Genomic DNA, 23,576 nt, shown 5'->3' with positions numbered 1-23,576 from the left:
TGTGAGGGTGGGGAGGCCCTGGCCCAGGTTGCCCAGAGCAGTGGTGGCTGCCCCATCCCTGGAGGGGTTCAAGGCCAGGTTGGATGGGGCTTGGAGCCCCTGATCCAGTGGGAGGTGTCCCTGCCCATGGCTGGATGGGCTTTGAGGTCCCTTCCAACCCAAACCATTCTGTGATTCTCTGGATTAAGGGTGCAAGTGCAAAGGACTCCTCACAGATGCCTGTATACAAAGAGGATGCCCATCAGTGTGGAACAGGATGATCTGCTTCCTGTCTCCAGTGATGCTGCTTCTGTCTGTATCAAAAGATGTTGAAATCGGGTCAAGGCAGAAGTTACTGTTGGCCAAAGAGGTGTGGGATTCATTCCATGAGAAGAAATATAAAGGAAATAGTTTTGGCCCCACCCCAAGCCCTGCCTGGATTCAGTAGTGGTTCCACTCGTGATCAGTGCAGTGTTTGAAAGACAAAAACCCAGAGAAAAAACCAAGTCATGCTCATCCAGGCAGAAAGGATTCTTTATTTACTCCTCATTTAGTGAGTGTGAGCTGTTTGCATCAATGTGCCTTTTTATCTGGGAATAATAGTGGTGTACTGGAACATTTCCCTTGGGAAGGCGGCCGGGGTGACTGGGGCACACAGGAGCCGTTGTGTCACCCTCTGTCTGTCTGTCCAGAGCAGGGAGACTGACAGGCTTCAGCCGTCCCTGACAGGCACCCATGTTGCTCAGCCCAAGCCTCTGTGGAGCTCGTGCATCCAGAACACGTCCAAGTCCCCATTTCCAGTGGCACTAGCACAGTGGGAATCTCTCCTTGGCTCTGAACTAGGGTTGGCTTGTATTACAGACATCGAGGTGGTCGCTGGAGACTAAAAAATGCTGGTGACAGCCCTGTCTGCTCTCCCCATGGTCGGTATCAATACCCATGAGGCAGTGTTAAAATTGCTTGGAGGAGTTCTGGAATGTTCAGATTTGCTTGTGCAATCAGGACATTGGCAACTTGCTTTACTGACAATGGCTTTAAACGATTAAGGAGTGAATTCTGTCTTGTTTTTTATGCAGAAGACAGCTAGGAGTAAAGTTGTTTCTCAATAGATCCATTGGGTCATGAAATGGTTTGGGTTGGAAGGGACCTCAAAGCCCATCCAGTCCCACCCCTGCCTCGGGCAGGGACACCTCCCACTGGATCAGGGGCTCCAAGCCCCATCCAACCTGGCCTTGAACACCTCCAGGGATGGGGCAGCCACCACTGCTCTGGGCAACCTGGGCCAGGGCCTCCCCACCCTCACAGCAAAACATTTCACCCTAAGATCTCATCTCCATCTCCCTTCTTTTAGCTGAAAACTGTTCCCCCTTGCCCTCTCCCTGCCCTCCCTGATCCAGAGCTCCTCCCCTGCTTTCCTGGAGCCCCTTTCAGCACTGGAAGGCTGTTTTTCTTCTTTTTCTGAGAAAAATGAAAGTATCCTTGATCCGTTTGTGTCCATCTCCAACCAGCACTGCATTGACTGTGCTGGCTGTAAGAGCAGCCACTGCCAAAGACCTTTTCTCTGTCCCTCAAAGCAGAATATGTCGTGACAGCATGTTCGGGCCTCTCTCCTGCTAATGACCTCACCCTGTAGTTTTCTGAGCGTTTCCACTGATGCAGATCAATGTCTTAACAGATATTGTCTTATCTTTTTGGAAAACCTTCTCTAGATCACCAGCAAAAGTAAAGAGTCCACTTGGGCGCTGATCCATAGCGTGAGCGATGCCTTTTCAGGCTGGCTGTTGATGCTCCTCATCGGGCTGCTGGCAGGTAAGAGCAAAGAGTCCTGATTCTGCCCTGCGGTGTCTGTATGGATCCCCACCACAAACCCTGGGAGATCTCTGGAGCAGGAGACTTTGTCCCTGGAGCAAGGGCTGTGTGAGGGGCTGCACCGATACCGATGGCTCTGCTGCCACTTTGCACTGTACGGAGAATATTTGTGAATTTGTGAACCATGGAATGGTTTGGGTTGGGAGGGACCTCAAAGCCCATCCAGTCCCACCCCCTGCCATGGGCAGGGACACCTCCCACTGGATCAGGGGCTCCAAGCCCCATCCAACCTGGCCTCGAACACCTCCAGGGATGGGGCAGCCACCACTGCTCTGGGCAAGAGAAGAGTCTTCTGTGAGGCTGTGTTTGTGTAAATTCCCAGGTACAAAACTGAGGCTGAAAGCTGTCCTGGGTCTGGATCTGCTGCTGGGCCAGAGCCCTGGAATAATAACAATAACAGTTCAACAAAGCAGAGCTGATCTGAACACTGGGTCAGAGGAATGCATACTGCTGTACATGATCCTTCTAAATTCTCCGTTGACTGGAGCGGTTCAGGCCAAGCTGGGCCAGCAAGAGTTTCATCTTTCTCCCTTTTCCCTCCTTAGATATAAGAAGGGCAAGGTGTTTCTTGGGAAGTCAGGCTTCTTTCCAAGGCCTTTTAAATGACTTCAGGAGCAAACTTTGGACCGGGTGCAGCACAAGTATGTCAGTTGGATGCAAATCTTCCCAGCAGAAAGCAGCTAAGCATGGATCACAAGGAATGAGCCTCCTGTTAATATTCACACAGGAAGCCGCTTGCTGGTTTTCCATTAACTGGAAGATTTGCCAAGTGTTCCTTGCTGCCTTCGGAGCCGGTGCTAGCACTTGCCCACACAGAGCAGAGGTCCCTTCCTGGCCTTTGTGTCGATGTGGATTTTAGTTGAGAACAGCTGATTGCAGGATTTATCTTTGTGGGTTATAGGGGTTATTCTTCACAGAGAAAGACGAAGTTACTTCAAGATTCCTCTTTTAAAATCTGAATAATTTTCTTTACAGGCTGTCTGCTTGCTTTCTGTTTCACTTGGCGCAGTTGTAACTTTCCTCTCCTTTTTTCTGGTGTTGGAAGTGTTTTCTCCAAAGTCCGAGCTGTTCTGTCACAGTCTCTGTGTTGTTAGTGGAACTCCTGAATTCCGGCTCTTGCACCAGAGCCCCATGACGTGTTTTGTCTGTGTCCCCCAGAAATGCAAACCCTCTTGGCCTCTCAGACTCCTTGCTGTGCTGCCTTTAATGAGTGTAATTGAGAGAATTAATTTCTGGTGAGTTCGGGTGGGTTTGAATGCAGCGCAATGGTCAGCCTTTGAAATACTCATAGGAATGCTTTGTTCATGATGGAGCTGTTGGAGCAAGTCCAGAGGAGGCCACGGAGATGGTCTGAGGGCTGGAGAACCTCCTGTGCAAGGACAGGCTGAGAGAGTTGGGATTGTTCATCCTGGAGAAGAGAGGGCTCCGAGGAGACCTTAGAGCAGCTTCCAGTCCTGAAAGGGGCTCCAGGAAAGCTGCGGAGGGCCTCTGGATCAGGGAGGGCAGGGACAGGATGAGGGGAAATGGTTTTCAGCTGGAAGAGGGGAGATAGAGATGAGATCTTAGGGAGAAATGTTTCACTGTGAGGGTGGGGAGGCCCTGGCCCAGGTTGCCCAGAGCAGGGGTGGCTGCCCCATCCCTGGAGATGTTCAAGGCCAGGTTGGATGGGGCTTGGAGCCCCTGATCCAGTGGGAGGTGTCCCTGCCCGTGGCAGGGAGGGGAACTGGATGGGCTTTAAGGTCTCTTCAACCCAAACCATTCTAGGATTCTATATACTTAAGCAAATCTTCCCATTTAACTCTCTACAGGACACAAGTTAATTGTAGTAATAAATGCCAGTACTGCTCTATTTGTTGGTGGGTGAGTCAGGAATGAGTAGGACAGGCTGTAACCTTGAGATGCTTGAATCTGCGTAGACTCTTACTAAATTTTTATCTTCTTCTTTTTTTTTTTTTGTAACTTAAAACTAGGTTCCCTAGCGGGTCTGATCGACATTTCTGCTCACTGGATGACAGATCTGAAAGAAGGCGTGTGTTTAGCAGGTTTCTGGTTTAACCATGAGCACTGCTGCTGGAAATCCAACACAACCTTTACAGACAGAGACAAGTGTCCTGAGTGGAAGAGCTGGTCCCAACTGATCCTTGGCCAGGGAGAGGTGACGTGTGCCTGTAATGCTTTTGCTGCCCAATGTCCCCTTCCCCCAGCCTGTTTGATCCCTTGCTGGTGTGTGGATTTGTGTGCCAGAAGTGGTAGCTCTGGTTGGTTCAGTGGTTTAACATTGACAGAATCACAGGCTGTCCTGAGTTGGAAGGGACCCGCAAGGACCACTGAGTCCAACTCCTGGCCCTGCACAGGACACCCCAACATTCACACCATGGGGCTGAGGAACTTGGCCAAATGTTTCTGGAATATTGTCAGGCTCAGCTCTGTGACTGCTTCCCTGGGAGCTGTTCCAGGGCTCCACCACCCTCCTCGTTCAACACTGGGGTGTTCCAGGGGCGTAAATAAACTCCAACAAGTGACATACGTGTTGTCCTCGAGGAGGAAAAGAAACACTGACGTGTGCAATGTGTTAGCCAGGTGCCTGAGACTTGTCCTCAGAGGAATTATCGGGGAGTCTTGTGTTCAGTTCTGGAGTTCTCAGCACAAGAAGGACATGGAGCTGTTGGAGCGAGGCCAGAGGAGGTCGTGGAGATGCTCCAAGGGCTGGAGCACCTGCCGTATGAGGACAGGCTGAGAGAGCTGGAGTTGTTCAGCCTGGAGAAGAGAAGGCTGTAGAGAGACCTTAGAGCATCTTCCAGTGCTGAAAGGGGCTCCAGGAAAGCTGGGGAGAGGCTCTGGATCAGGGAGGGCAGGGAGAGGAAGAGGGGAAACAGTTTTGAGCTGGAAGAGGGGAGATTGAGATGAGATCTTAGGCAGAAATGTTTTGCTGTGAGGGTGGGAAGGCCCTGGCCCAGGCTGCCCAGAGCAGTGGTGGCTGCCCCATCCCTGGAGGGGTTCAGGGCCAGGTTGGATGGGGCTTGGAGCCCCTAATGCAGTGGGAGGTGTCCCTGCCCATGGCAGGGGGTGGGACTGGGTGGGCTTTGAGGTCCCTTCCAGCCCAAAGCCTTGCTTTTCTGATATCTGTATGCAGCAGAGCAGTCCATGTGACTGGGACACCACTTATCCCAGTACTGACCTACTTGTGTTTGCTGTTCTATAGAACAGATTTGGAGATATGATCGGCTCCTATCCCTGTAACCCAACAAATAGAACTTGTCCTTCAAACCCCAGCCTGCCTGTAGTTCCTTTCACCTTGGCCGATGACTCTGTGAGCCACTCCCTGCTCTCTCTGCGCGTTTGCTTCGGTGCGCGGGTGTGATGTGACCTCAGTTGAAATGATCTAATTTGGGTAACTTTCTCTGCCTTTCAGGGGGCTTTTGCCTATATTCTCAACTACTTCATGTACGTTCTCTGGGCCTTGTTGTTCTCCCTTCTCGCTGTGTTACTTGTGAAGGGCTTTGCTCCTTATGCCTGCGGCTCGGGGATCCCAGAGGTGAGTGAGAATGGACCAAGCCTGGGTTTTTCTAAGCTAGAGAGGGACTAACTAGCCAAAACCCACAAATACTACAGTATAATAATTTCTTTCACTCCAGATGATGGCTTAATATGTGGGTTCTTTCCCAAACTCTTCCTGAAACACATCTAGTGCTTAAGTCTCCTTGCAGGCCCTTTAATTGTGGCATTTTCTGCAGGAGGTATGAATAAAAGCACCCGATTTGTGTCATGCTCAGATTTTCCTTGAGCAGCAACGGTGGCCCTGAGGAAGAACTCAGGGCTGTTTCTGCCTTTGCACGGAGGGGTATTTTTGCTGCCTGCACAGTACTTTGGTAGCTGGGGAGGACTCTGAAAGCTGTAGGGGATTGTTGAGGGCAGGATTGGGAGCGCCTTGTAAACAGGAGCTCTGACCAGGGCTTGAATGAAAGCCTGTAGAGCTTTGTGTGCTTGACTTCCAGATCAAAACTATCTTAAGTGGTTTCATCATTAGAGGCTACTTGGGCAAGTGGACACTGATCATCAAAACCATCACCCTAGTGTTGGCCGTGTCCTCGGGGCTGAGCCTGGGCAAAGAGGGGCCCCTGGTGCACGTCGCCTGCTGCTGTGGGAACATCTTGTGTCACCTCTTCACCAAATACAGGAAGAACGAAGCGAAGCGCAGAGAGGTACGGAGGTGTTGGGAGAGCAGGAGGGTCTGGGGCTTTGCCTCCAGGGTCAGTTGTGTTGTGGGGGGGTTTTGGTGTGTCTCAGCACAACACCTGGTTGGAGCAAAAGCCGTTTGGCTTTGGGAGCGACACTACAGTGTCTCCTCAGCGCAGGCGCTAACCTGCTGCTGACCCAGTTTGTTTGCCATGCAACTCCATAAACCATGTCAGGACTGGAGGCCAGTTCCAAGTGGTGTCCCCAGGGCTCACTGCTGGGTCCAGCCCTGTTCAGTGTCTTTATCAATGACCTGGATGAAGGCATCAAGTGCACCCTTAGCAAGTTTGTGGATGACACTAAGCTGAGTGGAAGTGTTGATCTGCTGGAGGGTCCGGAGGCTCCAAAGGGAACTGAACAGGCTGGATGGCTGGGCTGAGAGCAATGGGATGAGGTTTAACAAGGCCAAATGCCGGGTCCTGCACTTGGGGCACAACAACCCTGGGCAGCTCCAGACTAGAAGTCTGGCTGGAAAGCTGCCTGGAGGAGAGGGACCTGGGGGGGTTGGTTGACAGCGACTGAACATGAGCCAGCAGTGGCCCAGGTGGCCAAGAAGGCCAATGGCATCTTGGCTTGGATCAGAAACGGCATGACCAGCAGGTCCAGGGAGGTTATTGTCCCTCTGTACTCGGCACTGGTGAGACCGCTCCTCGAATCCTGTGTTCAGTTCTGGGCCCCTCACCACAAGAAGGATGTTGAGGCTCTGGAGTGAGTCCAGAGGAGAGCAACGAAGCTGGTGAGGGGGCTGGAGAACAGGCCTTCTGAGGAGCAGCTGAGAGAGCTGGGGGTGTTTAGCCTGGAGAAGAGGAGGCTGAGGGGAGACCTCTCTACAACTAGGGTGCTCTCTACAACTACCTGAAAGGAGGTTGTGGAGAGGAGGGAGCTGGGCTCTTCTCCCAAGTGACAGGGGACAGGACGAGAGGGAATGGCCTCGAGCTCCACCAGGGGAGGTTCAGGCTGGACATCAGGAAAAAATATTTCACGGAAAGGGTCATTGGGCAGTGGCAGAGGCTGCCCAGGGAGGGGGTTGAGTCACCTTCCCTGGAGGGGTTTAAGGGAAGGGTGGATGAGGTGCTGAGGGACATGGTTTAGTGACTGATAGGAATGGTTGGACTCAATGATCTGGTGGGTCTCTTCCAACCTGGTCATTCTGTGACTGTTTGAGGGACCTGGACTTGGCCGTAGGAGTAGAATGAGGGCTTTGTTTTCAGGGCCACAGGGACAGGTGTGGTATAAGAACCAAACTGACATTTTTTGTGAAGCCTGCGAGCATTTTCTTGGTGCTGGAAGGCTTTTCTCTGGACAGGGCACTGGAGAGCAGTAATGTGAGATGCGGGGTGTAATATTGACCACTTTATCTTCTGCTAACCCAAACCTGGCATCCAGAATCTACCCAGAGGAGCGGCAGAGGTCTGGGTGGCCCCACAGCACCTCTAGTTACACCGTGTTATCCTCTTCTGAGAATCAATATGAACATTGGACAGAATCACAGGATGTTTTTTGTTGGAAAAGACCTTTAAGATCATTGAGTCCAACCATCGTTCCAGCCCTTCTAAGCCCACCACAAGACCATGTCCCCAAGTACAACATATACTTGTCTTTTAAGCCAGTCCAGGGATGGGGGCTCAGCCATGTCCCTTCCAATGCTTGACAACCCTTTCAGTAAAGAAATTCCTCCTAATATCTAACCTAAATCACCCCTGAGGCCTCTTGAGGCCAGGCAAACATGCGAAGAGCGAGTGTTCTGGGAGGTGGAAGTACTGCTGTTCTGGTTTACTGAAGCTTTATCTGGGTTGAAAGCTTAGGATGGAATCAGCTGAAACAGAAGGTAACTGTCTATGGATTTGGGGATGGGAATATTGATATGTGAATGCTTTTGTTGCAACTTGCAGCCTTTCCCCCTTAGGGAATTGGCTCACTTCGTCTTTGCCCAGGTCAGACCCCGGCTTTCGGTGCACCCACTGGAGATAAAAATTGTGCAATTTAAGTATATACAGACAAAAAGAAGGGGCTGGTTTGGGGAGGGCTGAGAATCATGGAATGGTTTGGGTTGGAAAGGACCTCAAAGGCCATTCGGCTCCACCCCTGCCATGGGCAGGGACACCTCCCACTGGATCAGGGGCTCCAAGCCCCATCCAACCTGGCCTTGAAGCCCTCCAGGGATGGGGCAGCCACCACTGCTCTGGGCAAGCCGTTTCCCTGGGCAAAATGTCTGAGTGTTTGGTTTCTCTCTTAGGTGTTATCAGCAGCTGCAGCTGCTGGTGTGTCTGTTGCTTTCGGTGCACCGATCGGAGGAGTGCTCTTTAGTCTGGAAGAGGTAACATCAGCATTTTCTCTTAGCTCTTAGCGAGCTCTTTTTTTTCAAGAACTGACCCTGCTGGTTTAAAAGTGCAGTCCGCTCCTAACTGCTTGGGTTTGGAAAGGAGACCCTGTTGAATACTGATTGGTGGTGTATTTACAAGGCCAAGCAACCTAAAAGCTTATTGGGGTTTCAGGTAATTCTTACAACTACTGGAGAATTTCTTTTGGGTGATGTCTATCCATAGCTTTGCAATAAACCTATTGGTTTCCACCCGTCTGTCCGTGCTCAGCAGCACTGCCTGCTCACAGCCACAGCCTCTGTCGTGTTTTCCACACTCTCCTGCTCCAGGGTAACTGGGGACAAACTTCTCTGACCTATCCACCCCTTTACTTCCCAAAGAACTTCTAAATCCTTGTTCTTTGATCCAGACGTGAAATGGGTTATTGCTGCTTGCGTCAGGGCTTAGCGCGGAGGAGAATGGCGTGGGTTGGCTCAGTGCGGGGGGCAGCTTTGGCAAGCACTGCTGGTTGGCACTTCTGGACTTCGCAGAGCATGCAAGGCAAATAGTTATCCAGATTCAGCTCCCAGCTGATTCATAGAAGCTTTATTATACCCAAGAAAGTCACCTCCACTCTAGGAATCAGAGAGGGCACTGGCTGCATCGCAAGTCTTCAGGCCAGGACCTCATATTGTCCTCGCAATCCACGTTGAATGGGAGTTTAAAATAAAGCCTGGGGTGCTTGGCTGGAGAGGAGGAGTGGAGGGTAGCCAGCATGCATTGATCTCAGCCTTTGCTTCTACTTACAGAGCAGTGATTTCATTACTGGGCAGCGATCTGTGTGGTGAGAAGTGTTCAAGTTGACTGCGTCTGCTTTGGTTTTCCTTTTTAGGTCAGTTATTACTTTCCTCTCAAGACGCTGTGGCGTTCCTTCTTCGCTGCTCTGGTTGCTGCGTTTACCCTACGCTCCATCAACCCTTTTGGGAACAGCCGCCTGGTTCTCTTCTACGTGGAGTTTCACATGCCATGGCATCTTTTGGAGCTCGTGCCATTCATCCTTTTGGGAATATTTGGTGGGCTTTGGGGAGCTTTCTTCATCCGCAGCAACATTGCCTGGTGCAGGCGACGCAAGACGACCAAGCTGGGCAAATACCCTGTGCTGGAGGTGTTTGTGGTGACTGCGATCACAGCCATTCTGGCCTTCCCCAATGAGTACACCAGGATGAGCACCAGCGAGCTGATTTCCGAGCTCTTCAATGACTGTGGGATTTTGGACTCCTCCAAGCTCTGCGAGTATGTGAACGATTTCAACAGCACCAAAGGGGATGACCTGCCAGACCGAGCTGCTGGCCCTGGAGTTTACACCGCCATGTGGCAACTGGCTTTGGCCCTTGTAATGAAAGTCTTCATCACAATCTTCACCTTTGGCATGAAGGTGAGAGTTGCCTGTAAAGAGCTCACACTCACGGAAACGCAGAATGGTTTGGGTTGGAAGGGTTTAAAAGCCATTCTAGTTCCAACCCCCCTGCTATGGGCAGGGACACATCCAAGCCCCATCCAACCTGGCCTTGAACGCCTCCAGGGATGGGGCAGCCACTGCTGCTCTGGGCAACCTGGGCCAGGGCCTCCTCAACCTCACAGCAAAATATTTCTTCCAACCCAAACCACTCTATGATCCTATGATCAAGTCTGTGAGAAAGTCGTACCATGTGTGAGGGAGCTGTATGGCAGAAGCATAAAGGATAGAGAGGGAGATTCTCTAGCTTCAAAGAACAGGAGCTTTCGCAGTCCTGAAACAGCTGAAGTGCAGAGGTAGAACTTGCCAGCAGCGGCTCTGCTGGGTGGCACTGGTGCTGAGTGCGAATTCGAGGCACTCCAACATTCCTGATGGAGTTGGAATTGCTGCTGGGGAAGAAGGATGGTTGTGCTCCCAGCAGGTGAGGGTAGCAGAGTGGGAATATCCCATGTGTGCAGCAGTCGCATACTGCTGTGGTCAGAAATGCACGGCGTGGCGTTAGTGCTGGGCAGGTGAAGCTTTGTTACAGCCTATTGGGAAATAAGCTCTTCAAAGAAAACTTGTTCTGATCCACACTAACCTCCAGCGTGGCTCTTTCTTCTGCCCAGAAAGGAGTAAATTCCAACTCCAATGTGCACATTAGAGCACAGGAAGGGCAGAGGTGACAGATCAAGTCATCCTTGCCCATTTTACTGCAGACCTCTACCTCAGTCCTGGTTTGAACATCCATCAGTGGTCTTTGAGCTCTCTGAGAAACTGCATATTCACAGATGCGTGTTTTCCCAGGTCCCCTCAGGTCTCTTCATCCCCAGCATGGCGGTGGGGGCGATTGCGGGCCGCTTGCTCGGCGTAGCCATGGAGCAGCTGGCCTTTTACCACCACGACTGGGCCATCTTCAGCGGCTGGTGCAGCCAAGGTGCCGACTGCATCACTCCTGGCCTCTACGCCATGGTTGGGGCTGCGGCCTGTCTAGGTAAGCAAGAGCTCTTGACGTCCAAGCTGCCACAGGAGGTCCTGGGTCATAGAATCACAGAATGGTTTGGGTTGGAAGGAACCTCAAGGATCATCCAGTCCCACCCCTGCCATGGGCAGGGACACGTCCCACTGGATCAGGGGCTCCAAGCCCCATCCAACCTGGCCTTGAACCCCTCCAGGGATGGGGCATCCACCATTGCTCTGGGCAGCCTGGGCCAGGGCCTCCCCACCCTCACACCGAAACATTTCTCCCTAAGATCTCATCTCAATCTCCCATCTTGCAGCTCAAAACCGTTCCCCTTTGTCCTGTCCCTGTCCTCCCTGATGAAGAGCCCCTCTCCAGCTTTCCTGCAGCCCCTTTCAGGACCGGAAGCTGCTCTAAGGTCTCCCCACAGCCTTCTCTTCTCCAGGCTGAACAACCCCAACTCGCTCAGCCTGTCCTCGTACAGGAGATGCTCCAGCCCTTGCATCATCTCCATGGCCTTCTCTGGACTTGCTCCAGCAGCTCCATGTCCTTCCTGTGCTGGTTGCCGATGTGGAGAAGTGCAGGAGTGAAGCCCTGCTCCTGTTGCCACAGTCCGTAAACGCTGGCTTTGTCCCAAGAATAGGAAACTTTGTAGTAGAATATGCAATGTGCTTCTCATCCTGTTTGTGTTCCTTTGCCAGCACCAACCTGTTGCTGGAGATTATAGGTTCTACTCAGGGAGCTCCTGAATGGACAGCTGGAACAAGTGATACTGACCAGGGACTTTTTAGATTTTCCTGTGGAGTTTTAATTCCTTTTACTTCCTGCTATGGCCTTAAATCTCATGATGCAACTCTTCTTTCAAGTGCTCTGTTGCTTCTTCCACTTGGCTGATTTTGAGAGATTGAGAGCACATGACTCGGCTTCACTTTCAATGTAATTCCCAATCCTCTCCTCCATGGAATAATACCTTTAACTCTTAAGAGACTGCTTTATTGGACCTGAAGAAACTCTGAGGTATCAAAACTGGAGGTGTTCAAGGCCAGGCTGGATGGGGTTTGAGCCCCTGATGCAGTGGGAGGTGTCCTGCCCATGGCAGGGGGTGGAACTGGATGGGCTTTGAGGCCCATTCTGACCCAAACCGTTCCATGATTCTATGGAAACTTGTCTGTGCTCTTTTTAAAGGGCATGTAATGATGAAAAGTCGAAACAGTTCCACTTCATTAATAGTTCTCTTTGCCACTGGACAGCACTGAATAGTGTGTGCCCCTTCAGGAGGTGGTTATTGGAGCAGAACTGTTTGAACATCTTTAGCAGTAGCTTTAGGACTTGAAACCCCAAAGCAATATCAAAAAATGCCAAGGGAAAATGCTGTTATAACAATATGATGTCGATATTCCAAAAGACTCATCTGGTTTTCTCTTGAAATGCCTTGACTATTTTGGCATTGAAAACCTATGCGAGTATGAAGGAGAGCAGTGGAAGTGTCTGACCGACAGCGGAAGGAGAAGGGGAGTGGTGGGAAGGCCTTGCTGTTGGGAAACGGAGGATGTCAGTTGATGCTTGCTTTTTGTGTGAAGCCTGTCAGAAGTTATGTTTCATTAACCTGCTGACGGAGGTGTGCATGAGGCCCTTCTCTGGCATGGCCACTGTTTTGCAGTGAAGGAGCACGAGAGAAAGTTTGCCGTCTTTTAAGGTTGCTTTGGTGCTCACGGAAAGACCCCTCAAAACCTAAAATCATTTGGTCTGTTCAGCCTGGAGGAGACTGAGGGGAGACCTCATCACACTCTGTAGCTTCATCACCAGGGGAGGAGAAGGAGCAGGCATTGAGCTCTTTTCTGTGGCCACCCATGACAGTACCTTAGGGAGTGGTAGGAAGGTTTTGAAGGAACGGTTGGTCAGACATCGAGAACAGGTTCTTCCCCCAGAGGGTAGTGGAGCCCCAGGGAAGCAGTCATGGCACCGAGCCTGACAATATTCCAGAAGCATCTGGCCAAGTCCCTCAGCCCCACGGTGTGAATGTTGGGATGTCCTGTGCAGGGACAGGAGTTGGACTCGATGGTCCTTGGTGGGTCCCTTCCAACTCAGGACATTCTATGATTCTGTGTAGCCAACCTTTCTAAGCCAGCCTGTGGCACCATGTTCTGGAAGGGATGGATGGTTTTGGTACTGTGTTCTGCTGGTGTTCGGCTTCCACTGTGATGCTGAGCAGAAAGTAGGAGTAGAGGCATCGGAGGAGGACAGGTGTAGCAAACCTAGGAACAGCTCTCATGCCTGGAAACTCCCAAAACTGCCTGTTCACCTCTCCTGTGTTCTCTTTGCAGGTGGGGTGACCCGAATGACTGTGTCCCTGGTGGTCATTATGTTTGAGCTCACCGGTGGACTGGAATACATTGTTCCTCTGATGGCAGCAGCCATGACCAGCAAGTGGGTGGCTGATGCCATTGGGCGAGAAGGCATTTACGACGCCCATATTCGCCTGAATGGATACCCTTTCTTGGAAGCCAAGGAAGAGTTCTCACACAAGACGCTTGCGATGGACGTAATGAGGCCGCGGAGGAACGATCCTCCTCTGACTGTCATCACGCAGGACAGCATGACCGTAGAAGATGTTGAGACCATCATCAACGAAACCACGTACAGTGGCTACCCAGTGGTGGTGTCACGGGAGTCCCAGCGGCTTGTGGGATTCGTCCTCAGAAGAGACCTCATCATTTCAATTGGTAAGAGGCAAGATGCTCCATAGATAAGTGATGCCACCAGCTGTAATTTACTTGATGACTTTAAACACCCAGTAGCGGTGGTGGCCTGCACCTCCATCCCTGAGCAGCATGGAGTCTGTGTAGGGTGGTGTGGCTTGCCCCGTGGTGTGGCTTGCCCCGTTCAATTAGCCTGGCTCTGCTGAATTCATAAACCTTAGGGCACGGTTGCAAAGCATGAGGCTTCCTGCTAGCCAGAACTAAGTTTTCCTAGCTTTGTGTCTAGACATGGGAAGCTCTCTTAGCTGTTCATGTCACAAACCTTATTTTATTTCATCAAGGACCAATGGCTGGTAGGCCCGTGTAGAGAATTGCTGATCGCTTCTGAGGTGGTGCTGTCAAAGCAATAAATATCACATTGAGGGGAGACCTCATTGCTCTCCACAACTACCCGAAAGGAGGTTGTGGAGAGGAGGGTGCTGGCCTCTTCTCCCAAGGGACAGGGGACAGGACAAGAGGGAATGGCCTCAAGCTCCACCAGGGGAGGTTCAGGCTGGACATTAGGAAAAATATTTTCCCGGAAAGGGTCATTGGGCAGTGGCAGAGGCTGCCCAGGGAGGATGTTGAGTCACCTTCCCTGGAGGGGTTTAAGGGATGCATGGTCAAAGCGCTGAGGGACATGGTTTAGTGATTGATGGGGATAGTTGGACTTGATGATCCGTTGGGTCTTTTCCAACCTGGTGATTCCATGATTCTATGAAATATCAATGCTGATGTTAAGGTCTACCACCTCTCCTCACCACTGCAAGTCAGCCTGGTCTCTCACTTGTTCCACTTGTGCGTTGGGGGAGGTGCGGCCAGTGGTGTGCAGTGCTGGCAGGGCTTGGTAAACGTTGTCCTGGCAGCACTCTGCTGCAGTTTCTGTTGGTGATGTGAGTTGAACTCCTTTGGAAACAACATTGTCCTTTACCATTTAGGGCAAGTTTAGGTTCCTCTTGCTTTCTGGTTTCTTAGAAACCTGCAAATGCTGTTTCCCACCATAAGACCTGAGTGGAAGTTCTGCTCATGTTGTCTCCTGGTTTGGGCAAGGCACTACGTCTTCTCTTGATGAAGCAGGAGAAGTCCTTGTGGCAGGGTTGAGAGGTACGTGAGCATCCATGTCCTCAAAAACAGCGTCTCCGCTGGAGTTAAGGTTGGGACTCCAAGCCTCACACTCATAGAAGTTGAGTCCATGTGGTTTGTGTCCAGCTGTAGCTCAGGCTCCAAGCACCTGCACTAAGCTTAGGCGAGCTGGAGTTACTCACACACTTCCTAACTCTGGCTCCCAGCAGAATTCAAGCAAGCCCCATGGTTAGTTGGAGGAAAACTGATCCAGCCAGGAACCCATCTCCCCTCCCTGCTCAGTTAGTGTCCTGCAGGTCAGTCCCCAGCTCTGGCTCTCAGAGGGGGCACATGGGGGCTGGCGCAAGGGAGCAAAGTGGCACTTGCCTTGGGCAAAAGCAGGACGTGATGGTGGGAACAGTGTGATCGTGCAGGACTGAAGATGCATGAGCTCTGTGGTGTGTCCTCCAGCGTGGAGTTGTGGGGTTGAATACGCTGTCCCAGCCCAAGCTGGATGCCTTCCTGTAGGGGTCGTGTGGAGGCTTGGTCCTGAGCTAACATGGCCCAGTGGCAGAGTGAGTGCAGTTTTTATCCTTAACCTGCAGATGTGACTCATAGAATGGTTTGAGTTGGAAGGGACCTTAAAGCCCATCCAATTCCACCCCCTGCCATGGGCAGGGACACCTCCCACTGGATCAGGGGCTCCAAGCCCCATCCAGCCTGGCCTTGAACCCCTCCAGGGATGGGGCATCAACCCTGTGTGTTCCCTCTCCCTTTTAAGGTAAGTTTTTCAGCTCTAGGGTGTGCAGTGCAGTGTTCCGGAGCACAGGAATGTTGTTCTTATTCTGGTAAGTATCTGGCCAAATCCTTAAGACAACATGGAACAAAATAAAGAAAAAGCATTTTTATCACATAATTACGTGCGTTACCTTCCTTCTGAAAGGCAGCTTTGTGGTATGAATACCAATTCTTGCATTTGTTTCCCTTGGAATCCCCAGGGACTCATACGGAGTCCTTTTTTACCCCTGTATGTGCCCAGTAACATGCTGGTGTGGGCCACAGAGCGGGATTTAGCTTGTGAAAACCAGCTCCCAGTGTTCAGTCTGGTGTTTGGGCTGCCAGGCTGGCCCCTTCCCAGTGTAAATCCCAAATGGAAGCAGTGGTGTGGCAGCAGAGGGCTGTGATGCCCTGATTGTACATATCTGTGCGATGGCAAGTCCTTAACTTGTTATCTGTGATCATATCATCCCAGGGCTGGAGAACCTCCTGTACGAGGACAGGCTGAGAGAGTTGGAGTTGCTCAGCCTGGAGACGAGAAGGCTGTGGGGAGACCTTAGAGCAGCTTCCAGTGCTGAAAGGGGCTGTGTGAAAGCTCGGGAGGGACTTTTTACAAAGTCATAGAGTGATAGAACAAGGGGGAGTGGCTTTAAATTGCAGAGGGGAAAATTTAAACTAGACATTAGAGGGAATTTCTTCCCAATGAGGGTGGGGAGGCCTTTGCCCAGGTTGCCCAGAGCAGTGGTGGCTGCCCCATCCCTGGAGGGGTTCAAGGCCAGGTTGGATGGGGCTTGGAGCCCCTGATCCAGTGGGAGGTGTCCCTGCCCATGGCAGGGTGTTTGAACTGGATGATCTTTAAGGTCCTTTCCAACTTAAACCATTCCATGATTCTATTCTTGACCCTGGTCACAGGTGCGGACACTGAGCCAGCAGGGTAGCTGCTTAAAAATACTTCTTTAGCTACTTTGCATGGGACCCAAATCAACAGCTGATAAAAAAGGTAGACAAAATGCTTTGTACTTTTAAAACAAGAAATTAAAGGCCTCTAGAATTTGCATTTGTGTGACCACAGCAAGATGCTGAGATGTGTGGCAACTTTGCCATTAGATGAGAGTTGATTTCCCGCAGGGGTGAAACTCTGGAGCCCTTAGAGGTTGTGATGTGGTTCTTAGACGGCGTCACACCCTCGTTGGGTCATCGGTTGCCTGTAGAAACAGCTCAGATGAAGGGAAGGAATGGACCATTAAGGCCATCCCAGTGTGGGCAGAGAGAGAAAAGAATATTTATGTACTGGTATGCTCTTCAGCTGGAAAAAGGAGAGGAGGGATGAGATTTAATCAACTGTTTCTTCTTTCAGAAAATGCCCGGAAGAAGCAGGATGGGATTGTGAGCACCTCAGTTATTTATTTCACTGACCACTCTCCTCCACTGCCTCCGAGCTCCCCCTCTATGCTGAAACTCAGGAGCATCCTGGACCTCAGTCCTTTCACAGTGACAGACCAAACCCCCATGGAAATCGTCATCGATATCTTCCGCAAGCTGGGATTGCGCCAGTGCCTGGTGACTCACAACGGGTAAGAACACTGCAGGGGAACCCGAGGTCCCAGCACTGCCTGAGTCAACCCCTCCTCTGTTTCCAGTGAGCGAAGGTCACTGATGTGCAGAGCATGAGCAGCAGCGGCTACTGCAAAAAAAAAAAAAAAAAGCCATTAGGAAGCCCCTCTCTTTCTGTTGAAGCAGCAGCACCAAGCCTGTGAGGTGCAGACATGGCTCTGTATGGTAAGGAGCCTCTCAAAGTGGTGGGAAGGGTTCCCAGCCTCTTCTTGTGTCTCTGTGTCTCTCAGGCAGCTGCTAAAATTTGGTATTGACCGGAAACAAGATATTTGGTGAGGTGGTAAGGAATGAGGGCAAAGACAGAAACAAAGCAGTCTATTCCCTGAAGCATGGTCCCAGCAGGAATTCTCTCACTGTTCCCTGCTGGGACCAGCTGATGCAGTCGGTTCCGGACAGGCAGCATGCGGCTCAGCACCCTCCCTCCATGACAGAAGGACCCGGACAAGCGGGAGAGGTGGGGCTGGGCCACCCTCGTGAGGTTCAGCAAGGCCAAGTGCACCTGGGTTGGGACAACCCCAAGCACAAATCCAAGCTGGGCAGAGAATCGATTGGGAACAGCCCTGAGGAGTAGGACTTGGGATGCTGGGGGAGGAGAAGCTCAACAGGAGCCAGCAACATGCTCTCACAACCCAGAAACCACCCATGTCCTGGGCTGCATCCCAAGCAGCAGGAAGGGAGGGGATTCTGCCCCTCTGCTCCGCTCTGGTGAGACCAAACCTGGAGCCCTGTGTCCAGTTCTGGAGTCCTCAGCACAGGAAGGACAGGGAGCTGTTGGAGTGAGGCCAGAGGAGGCCACGGAGGTGATGCAAGAGCTGGAGCACCTTCCGTACGAGGGCAGGCTGAGAGAGTTGGGGTTGTTCAGCCTGGAGAAGAGAAGGCTGTGGGGAGACCTTAGAGCAGCTTCTAGTACTGAAAGGGGCTCCAGGAAAGCCGGGGAGGGGCTCTTAAGCAAGGAGGGCAGGGACAGGACAAGGGAGAACAGTTTTGAGCTGGAAGAGGGGAGATTTAGATGAGATCTTAAAAGAAATGTTTTGCTGTGAGGGTGGGGAGGCCCTGGCCCAGGTTGCCCAGAGCAGGGGTGGCTGCCCCATCCCTGGAGGGGTTCAAGGCCAGTTTGGATGGGGCTTGGAGCCCCTGATCCAGTGGGAGGTGTCCCTGCCCATGGCAAAGGAGTTGGAACTGGATGGGCTTTAAGGTCCCTTCCAACCCAAACTATTCCATGATCCTGTGACAGTCAGCCTGCCTCCATCCCTGGTCCCTGGTGCTGCTCTGCATCTTCCTGGCAGCACGGCTCCCAAGAGTACCAGGAATGGCAGCGCAGCACTTGGCGTTCAGTTCAGCCTTTTTGGAGAAGGTGGTGTCCATAATTATTAATATCTGTTGCTTGGTTATAACCACCTCCCAGTTTTTACTGTGAGCGGGTTCTTTTTCGGGACGTGGGTTAGCAGGCACGGTGGAGTTGGGCTGACGGGGGCACTGGACGAGCTGAGGGGATTTTCCAGCCTTAAGGATTCTGTGATGGAGTCTGTGTGGAGGGTCAGCACTGTCATTCAAAAACAGCTTCTGTTACAATTGCCATATATGAAACTCGGAGAGCGAGGGTCTTCCCGTGGATCTCAATGCACTGAAAATATGTTTTCATTTTTCAGGAAGCTCCTGGGGATCATCACCAAGAAGGATGTATTAAAGCACATTGCACAGCTGGCAAACCAGGACCCGGATTCAATCCTCTTCAATTAAAACCCAGACTAGTAGCTATTGTGTGTTCAACACAACAGAAACTTTATTATAGATGATCCTGGAGATACTTTCCTATTTTTATGGAGACCATGGAACTGTTTTCAGTGTTTTTCTTCCATGGAGCCGAAGAAGATAATTTTTTTTTTTCTACCAGAATACCAATTGCACTACGTGATCTGCGGAACAAGATCTTCTTTTGAGAAGAAAAAACAGACTTTATGTTGCTTTTGTGAAGTTGCGTTGGAAAGATTCCATGAAGGAGTAAAAGCAAAATGCTAGAGAATTTTATCTCCTCTTTTTGTTTTATCTGAACTTGTTACTAATGCGGGAAGGAAAAGACAAAGTCTGTACCTTCAGCAATTTGGAAGAAGGATGATTTTGCACACAGTGTTCAGGTGGTGGCAGCAAGGTAGGGGTCAATCTCAGGGGTGCTGCGTTCCCTATTAGGTAAAAATAAGAACCTTGTAAAGTCAGAATAGGGGAGGGCTAACAAACAGTTGGCTGGCTGAGGTGGCTGTGCTGAAAGAGGAAAAAAAACCCACAAACAAAACCCCCACAAGACCTGATCTCCTTAAAATTGAGCTCAGTTTCTCAGTGAGAAGAAGCTTATTTTGATTAATCATCCATGAATGTATTTAATTCCGCTGACGCTGCCTTGCCAGGAGAACCCCGAGGAGGAGGAGGAGTTAACAGTCGTATTCTCATCTCAATCCCTTTTTTAGGTGGGTACCTAAGGATTTCTTCTTGATTTCCCCTGAGCCTGTAATTAACGTTGCAAATGCCGAGTATTAAGTTATTGCCCCACCTTTACTGCTTTCAGCATGGATTGCACAACTGGTGCAGGTGGCTGAGGATGTCCTGCCGGAGAGCCCCGTGCCCAGGACGTTTACATGGATGTGTGAGCTGTTCCCTGCTCCTCCCCTCAGCTCCGCACCCAGCTCGGGCCCAGATCCTGGCTCTAGAATTGGCAACACTGCCACTTTGCGTACAGGCACCGCTCGGCGGCTCTCCTTTGGCCAACAACTATGCAATAAAGCCCTTCCTGACCACTGTCAGCCCAGCGACTCGTTCCACCTCTGTGCTCCTCAGGTTCCTGTCCCAGAGCTGATCAAATTATTTTCCTGTTAATAAAATTGTGACTGACAACTGGAATTTTGAAGGTACACGAATGCTTTCGGAGGTCAGTGGTGTTTGTTGTGGTTTCAGACTGTACTGGCTGCCAAGGGAGGGGGTTGAGTCACCTTCCCTGGAGGGGTTTAAGGGACGGGTGGACGAGGTGCTGAGGGACATGGTTTAATGATAGATGGGAATGGTTGGACTCGATGATCCGGTGGGTCTCTTCCAACCGGGTGATTCTATGATTCTATGAATGTCATTTTGCTGTCCACGACTGCGGCTCAGCAGAGGCAGAAGAGCTTCTTCTCACCTCCAGCTCACGGCTGAGACTGCAGAGGGAGCCAAGCTGTTGGGTAATGGCCATGACTAACGGGATGAGGTCTCTGCCTGCTTCCTGATGGTCCAGAGAAGAGCAACGAAGCTGGTGAGGGGGCTGGAGAACAGGCCTTCTGAGGAACGGCTGAGAGAGCTTTGGGGGGGTTTAGGCTGGAGAAGAGGAGGCTGAGGGGAGACCTCATTGCTCTCTACAACTACCTGAAAGGAGGTTGTGCAGAGGAGGGAGCTGGGCTCTTCTCCCAAGTGACAGGGGACAGAACAAGAGGGAATGGCCTCAAGCTCCAACAGGGCAGTTTTAGGCTGGACATTACGTAACATTTTTCATGGAAAGGGTCATTGGGCAGTGGCAGAGGCTGCCCAGGGAAGGGGTTGAGTCACCTTCCTTGGAGGGGTTTTCAAGATGGGTGGACGAGGTGCTGAGGGACATGGTTTAGTGATTGATGGGAACAGTTGGACTTGATGGTCCTGGGGGTCTCTTCCAACCTGGTGATTCTATGATTCTGTGATTCAAACTGCCCCACTCCTCTTTGCCGTGCTCCCCAGAGACCGTTCAACTCTCCCAGTACCGCCGGGACCCCCCCCTCCCATCAGGCCCCACGGGACCAGCCTTTGCCGCCTGTGAGGGCACCAGTGCCACCCGCCCCACTCCCATCTGGATTTTTCTGGGATTTTCCTGGCTCAGGAAAGCCCCCACTGCCTCAAAATGTCCACCCCACCACAGAACTCACCATCCTGCTGCAGGGAGCCGCCGAAGAAGCTGTTAGAAGGAAAAGGAGGAGTAGCAAGATCTGCCTGTTGGGAAGGAGTGTTAGAGGGGTGTGTTTCTCACGTTTCCTTGGCTTGTAGTAGTGTAACATTTGTGCTTTTTCTGCCTGTTCCACTCTGCATGTATGAAGGGCAAAGGCCCAGCAGTTGCAGTATTTCCTGACAGATTTCCTACTATGCCTGTTCTTTCCTCTCTTCTGAAGAAGGAATTTATGTTGGAGCACCTTTCCACTGGCTTTTTCTCCCCTGCCAGAATGAATACAGAGGCTCCTTTCCACTCCTGGGAGCTGGGGAGGCCTGGCACGCTGAAGGGCCACGGTGTAAGGAAGAAAAGAAAATCCTATCATTATTAGGAACACTGGGATTTTTAGACCCAGGAGGGGATTTTAGGATTTGTTTATTCTTCATTCTTCCCTATGTTTGGCGGTGTTCACTCCTCTGGACCTTAAAACAGGGCTGGTCCCTTTTAGTCCTGGCTTTCCTGTGCAGGCAGGATGCTCCTGTGTCCAAGATACAAGCGCAGCGCGGATGCACGTGTGCTAAACTTGCTGCCCTTGCTTAATCAGCATACGGAATACCTAGATCCTATCTCCCAGACACTCTTGAAAGCTTCTCTTCTTGTGGTCTGAGCTACCTGGCGCTTTCTTTTGCAGTATTTCCTGCCTGCAGGGAGCTGCTGCTGCAGCCAGGAGCTTAAAGGAGTCTCTGAGCAGAGGCTTGGCAGGGAGCTGCTCATCAGAGGGTGTGTGAGGATGTGAAATGTGAGCAATGGTGGCAGGTACTACAAGCTTGAGGCGAGCTGGTGTCTGTCGGTGTCTCCAGGGCCTGTGAACAGCAGCCTCGGGCATGGGCACGAACTCGAATTTTCCTCTAGGCTGAGGCAGTGGATTCCTCGAGCAGCCGTCCGTGTACGTTCGGTTACATCCTTTACCTGGTGTTTTGTTTATAGATTCTCCCAAGGTGCCAGCTAAGCCAGCACAACTTAGATGTGGAGTTTGCAAACCTTTGTTAATCATGTTGAAGTAGCAAACTGCAGCGGTTGCGTACACTGTCCCTCACCCAGAACAGTTCAGCTGCTCTGGGGCTGTTTTCACCACGTGCTTCTGGATGAAGCCGTGGCCTGGAGCTGCTGGTGACAGAAAACGATCTCTGTGTTAGTTAACAAAGGAACCTGTTCAGTATTTGAAACCTTTGGGCAGTGGAGCACTCTTTCAAATTATTTGAGGATGTCAAGGGTTTCCTGAGCTCTGTTTGCCTCCCTGTGCCTTCAGGATACAAGGGAAAAGGCTTGGGTAGTGTGGAAACCTTCCCTTAATCAGTGGGATGAACTTTACCCACCCCTGCTGAGGGGGTCTCCACCTATGAAGCTCCAGCTATAAACAGAATCTGCCACCGCTCTGAGGTGGATCGTGCCGGGCTCGGGCTCTGGCTCTGGCCCGAGGGAGAGCTGCCCGAAGATCATTGGTGACTGATTGTCATGACATAGGTGCCTCCTGGGGACACGGTCGCTGTAGCTCTGCCTCTCGCTGCCAAGGGCTGCGATCTTCAGCCACCAGACTCCTCTTCTGAGCCAACTCCCAGCCGACACGCTCCTCGAGGGGATTGTGTAATGTGGTTGGGGAAACCTGCTCATGATGAATGTAGAAGAAGCACATTCCTCACCTGCTGTTCACAGTAATGTAGCCACCCCAACAACGGAATGGGGAGTGCAGAGAGCTGCGTTTAAATCTCGTGCTTCACCTCTCCCCACCTCCCAAGAGGACTAAACTGTCCCTTTGCAGTTCGTGAGCATCAAAAGGTTGTTGGAAGGAACTTCTTGGCAGTTGCCGTCTGTCCGAACTGGGTCTCTCCGATATGGGTGTTGGTTGTGCCGTGTTACGGAACAGGTTCTGTTTGCTATAATGAGATCAGATCAATTCTTGTAACGGAGCTTTTTCAGTCCTTTCAGCCAGTAAATAACGAAGTGCATCCTTATCCCTCCCACTGCGCCAGAAAGTGTTGGAAAATGTCTTAAACTAAGAAAGCAAGTCTTCAAAGAAATGATTTATTATGTGGTCAGCTTAACAAAAGAGGTATTCCAAGCAATAATGAACTTAAAGAAGTCTGTATTACCCATCAAAGGTGGAATAAACGTGAGGAGCAGTAGATCACTGCATTTCTGTCAACTTGTTATCGTTTGTTCTGAGGCCACACGGTGGCAGAAGATGCAAGGAGTTACTACCAAGAGGTCACTGCTAAGTGCCATCCCGGCATGGCTTTAGGGCTGGCAGTGATGCAGGCTTTGTTTCTTCTGCTGTGCTGGTTCCATTGCTTTAGAGAAGCCCAGGAGCTGCTGTTCACCAGCCTGTGTGGCTGTGAACGGGTTTAAGGAGCTGCAGCATGTGGTGTCCGGTGTGCGAGAGAAGGGTGGAGAGAGGAACGGGGGGATGTGAGAGGAGGGAAGCTGAGGATGCTTGGAGGAAAGTGGAGAGGTGACTTGAAGGTGGCAGGTGAGGCAGGAGGGAAGCTGAGCTGAGTACAGAATGAGGGCAAACAACTAATCTGATGGCACCCAGAGAGGGAAGGAGCTGCGCGAGGGCTGTTGGAGG

General features: G+C 51.3%; 1 protein-coding gene across 9 annotated transcripts in view; it reads left to right on the top strand.

Moving 5' to 3' along the window:
- The window catches only part of LOC138726235 (H(+)/Cl(-) exchange transporter 5), a 48,492-nt gene extending 28,552 nt beyond the window's left edge, over positions 1-19,940 (top strand). For 6 of the 9 annotated variants that reach the window (XM_069867807.1, XM_069867803.1, XM_069867806.1 and 3 more), the window contains 10 exons: positions 1,689-1,788; positions 3,819-4,003; positions 5,261-5,383; positions 5,844-6,050; positions 8,321-8,401; positions 9,277-9,819; positions 10,687-10,873; positions 13,165-13,563; positions 16,775-16,991; positions 18,681-19,940. In XM_069867807.1, coding sequence (XP_069723908.1) covers positions 1,689-1,788; positions 3,819-4,003; positions 5,261-5,383; positions 5,844-6,050; positions 8,321-8,401; positions 9,277-9,819; positions 10,687-10,873; positions 13,165-13,563; positions 16,775-16,991; positions 18,681-18,771 — 2,133 coding nt within the window. In that variant the 3' untranslated portion in view covers positions 18,772-19,940. Of the gene's footprint in view, positions 1-1,688; positions 1,789-3,002; positions 3,094-3,818; positions 4,004-5,260; positions 5,384-5,843; positions 6,051-8,320; positions 8,402-9,276; positions 9,820-10,686; positions 10,874-13,164; positions 13,564-16,774; positions 16,992-18,680 lie in introns of those variants that run through there. The other 3 variants (XR_011338396.1, XM_069867808.1, XM_069867805.1) reach the window with 3 other exon arrangements.
- The last annotated feature ends 3,636 nt before the right edge of the window (positions 19,941-23,576 follow it).

This window comes from Phaenicophaeus curvirostris, chromosome 13 (genome assembly GCF_032191515.1).
Source record: "Phaenicophaeus curvirostris isolate KB17595 chromosome 13, BPBGC_Pcur_1.0, whole genome shotgun sequence".
Lineage (NCBI taxonomy): Eukaryota > Metazoa > Chordata > Aves > Cuculiformes > Cuculidae > Phaenicophaeus > Phaenicophaeus curvirostris.
Note: the sequence above shows the minus strand (reverse complement) of the source record. Positions and strands in the feature narration are given on the sequence as shown.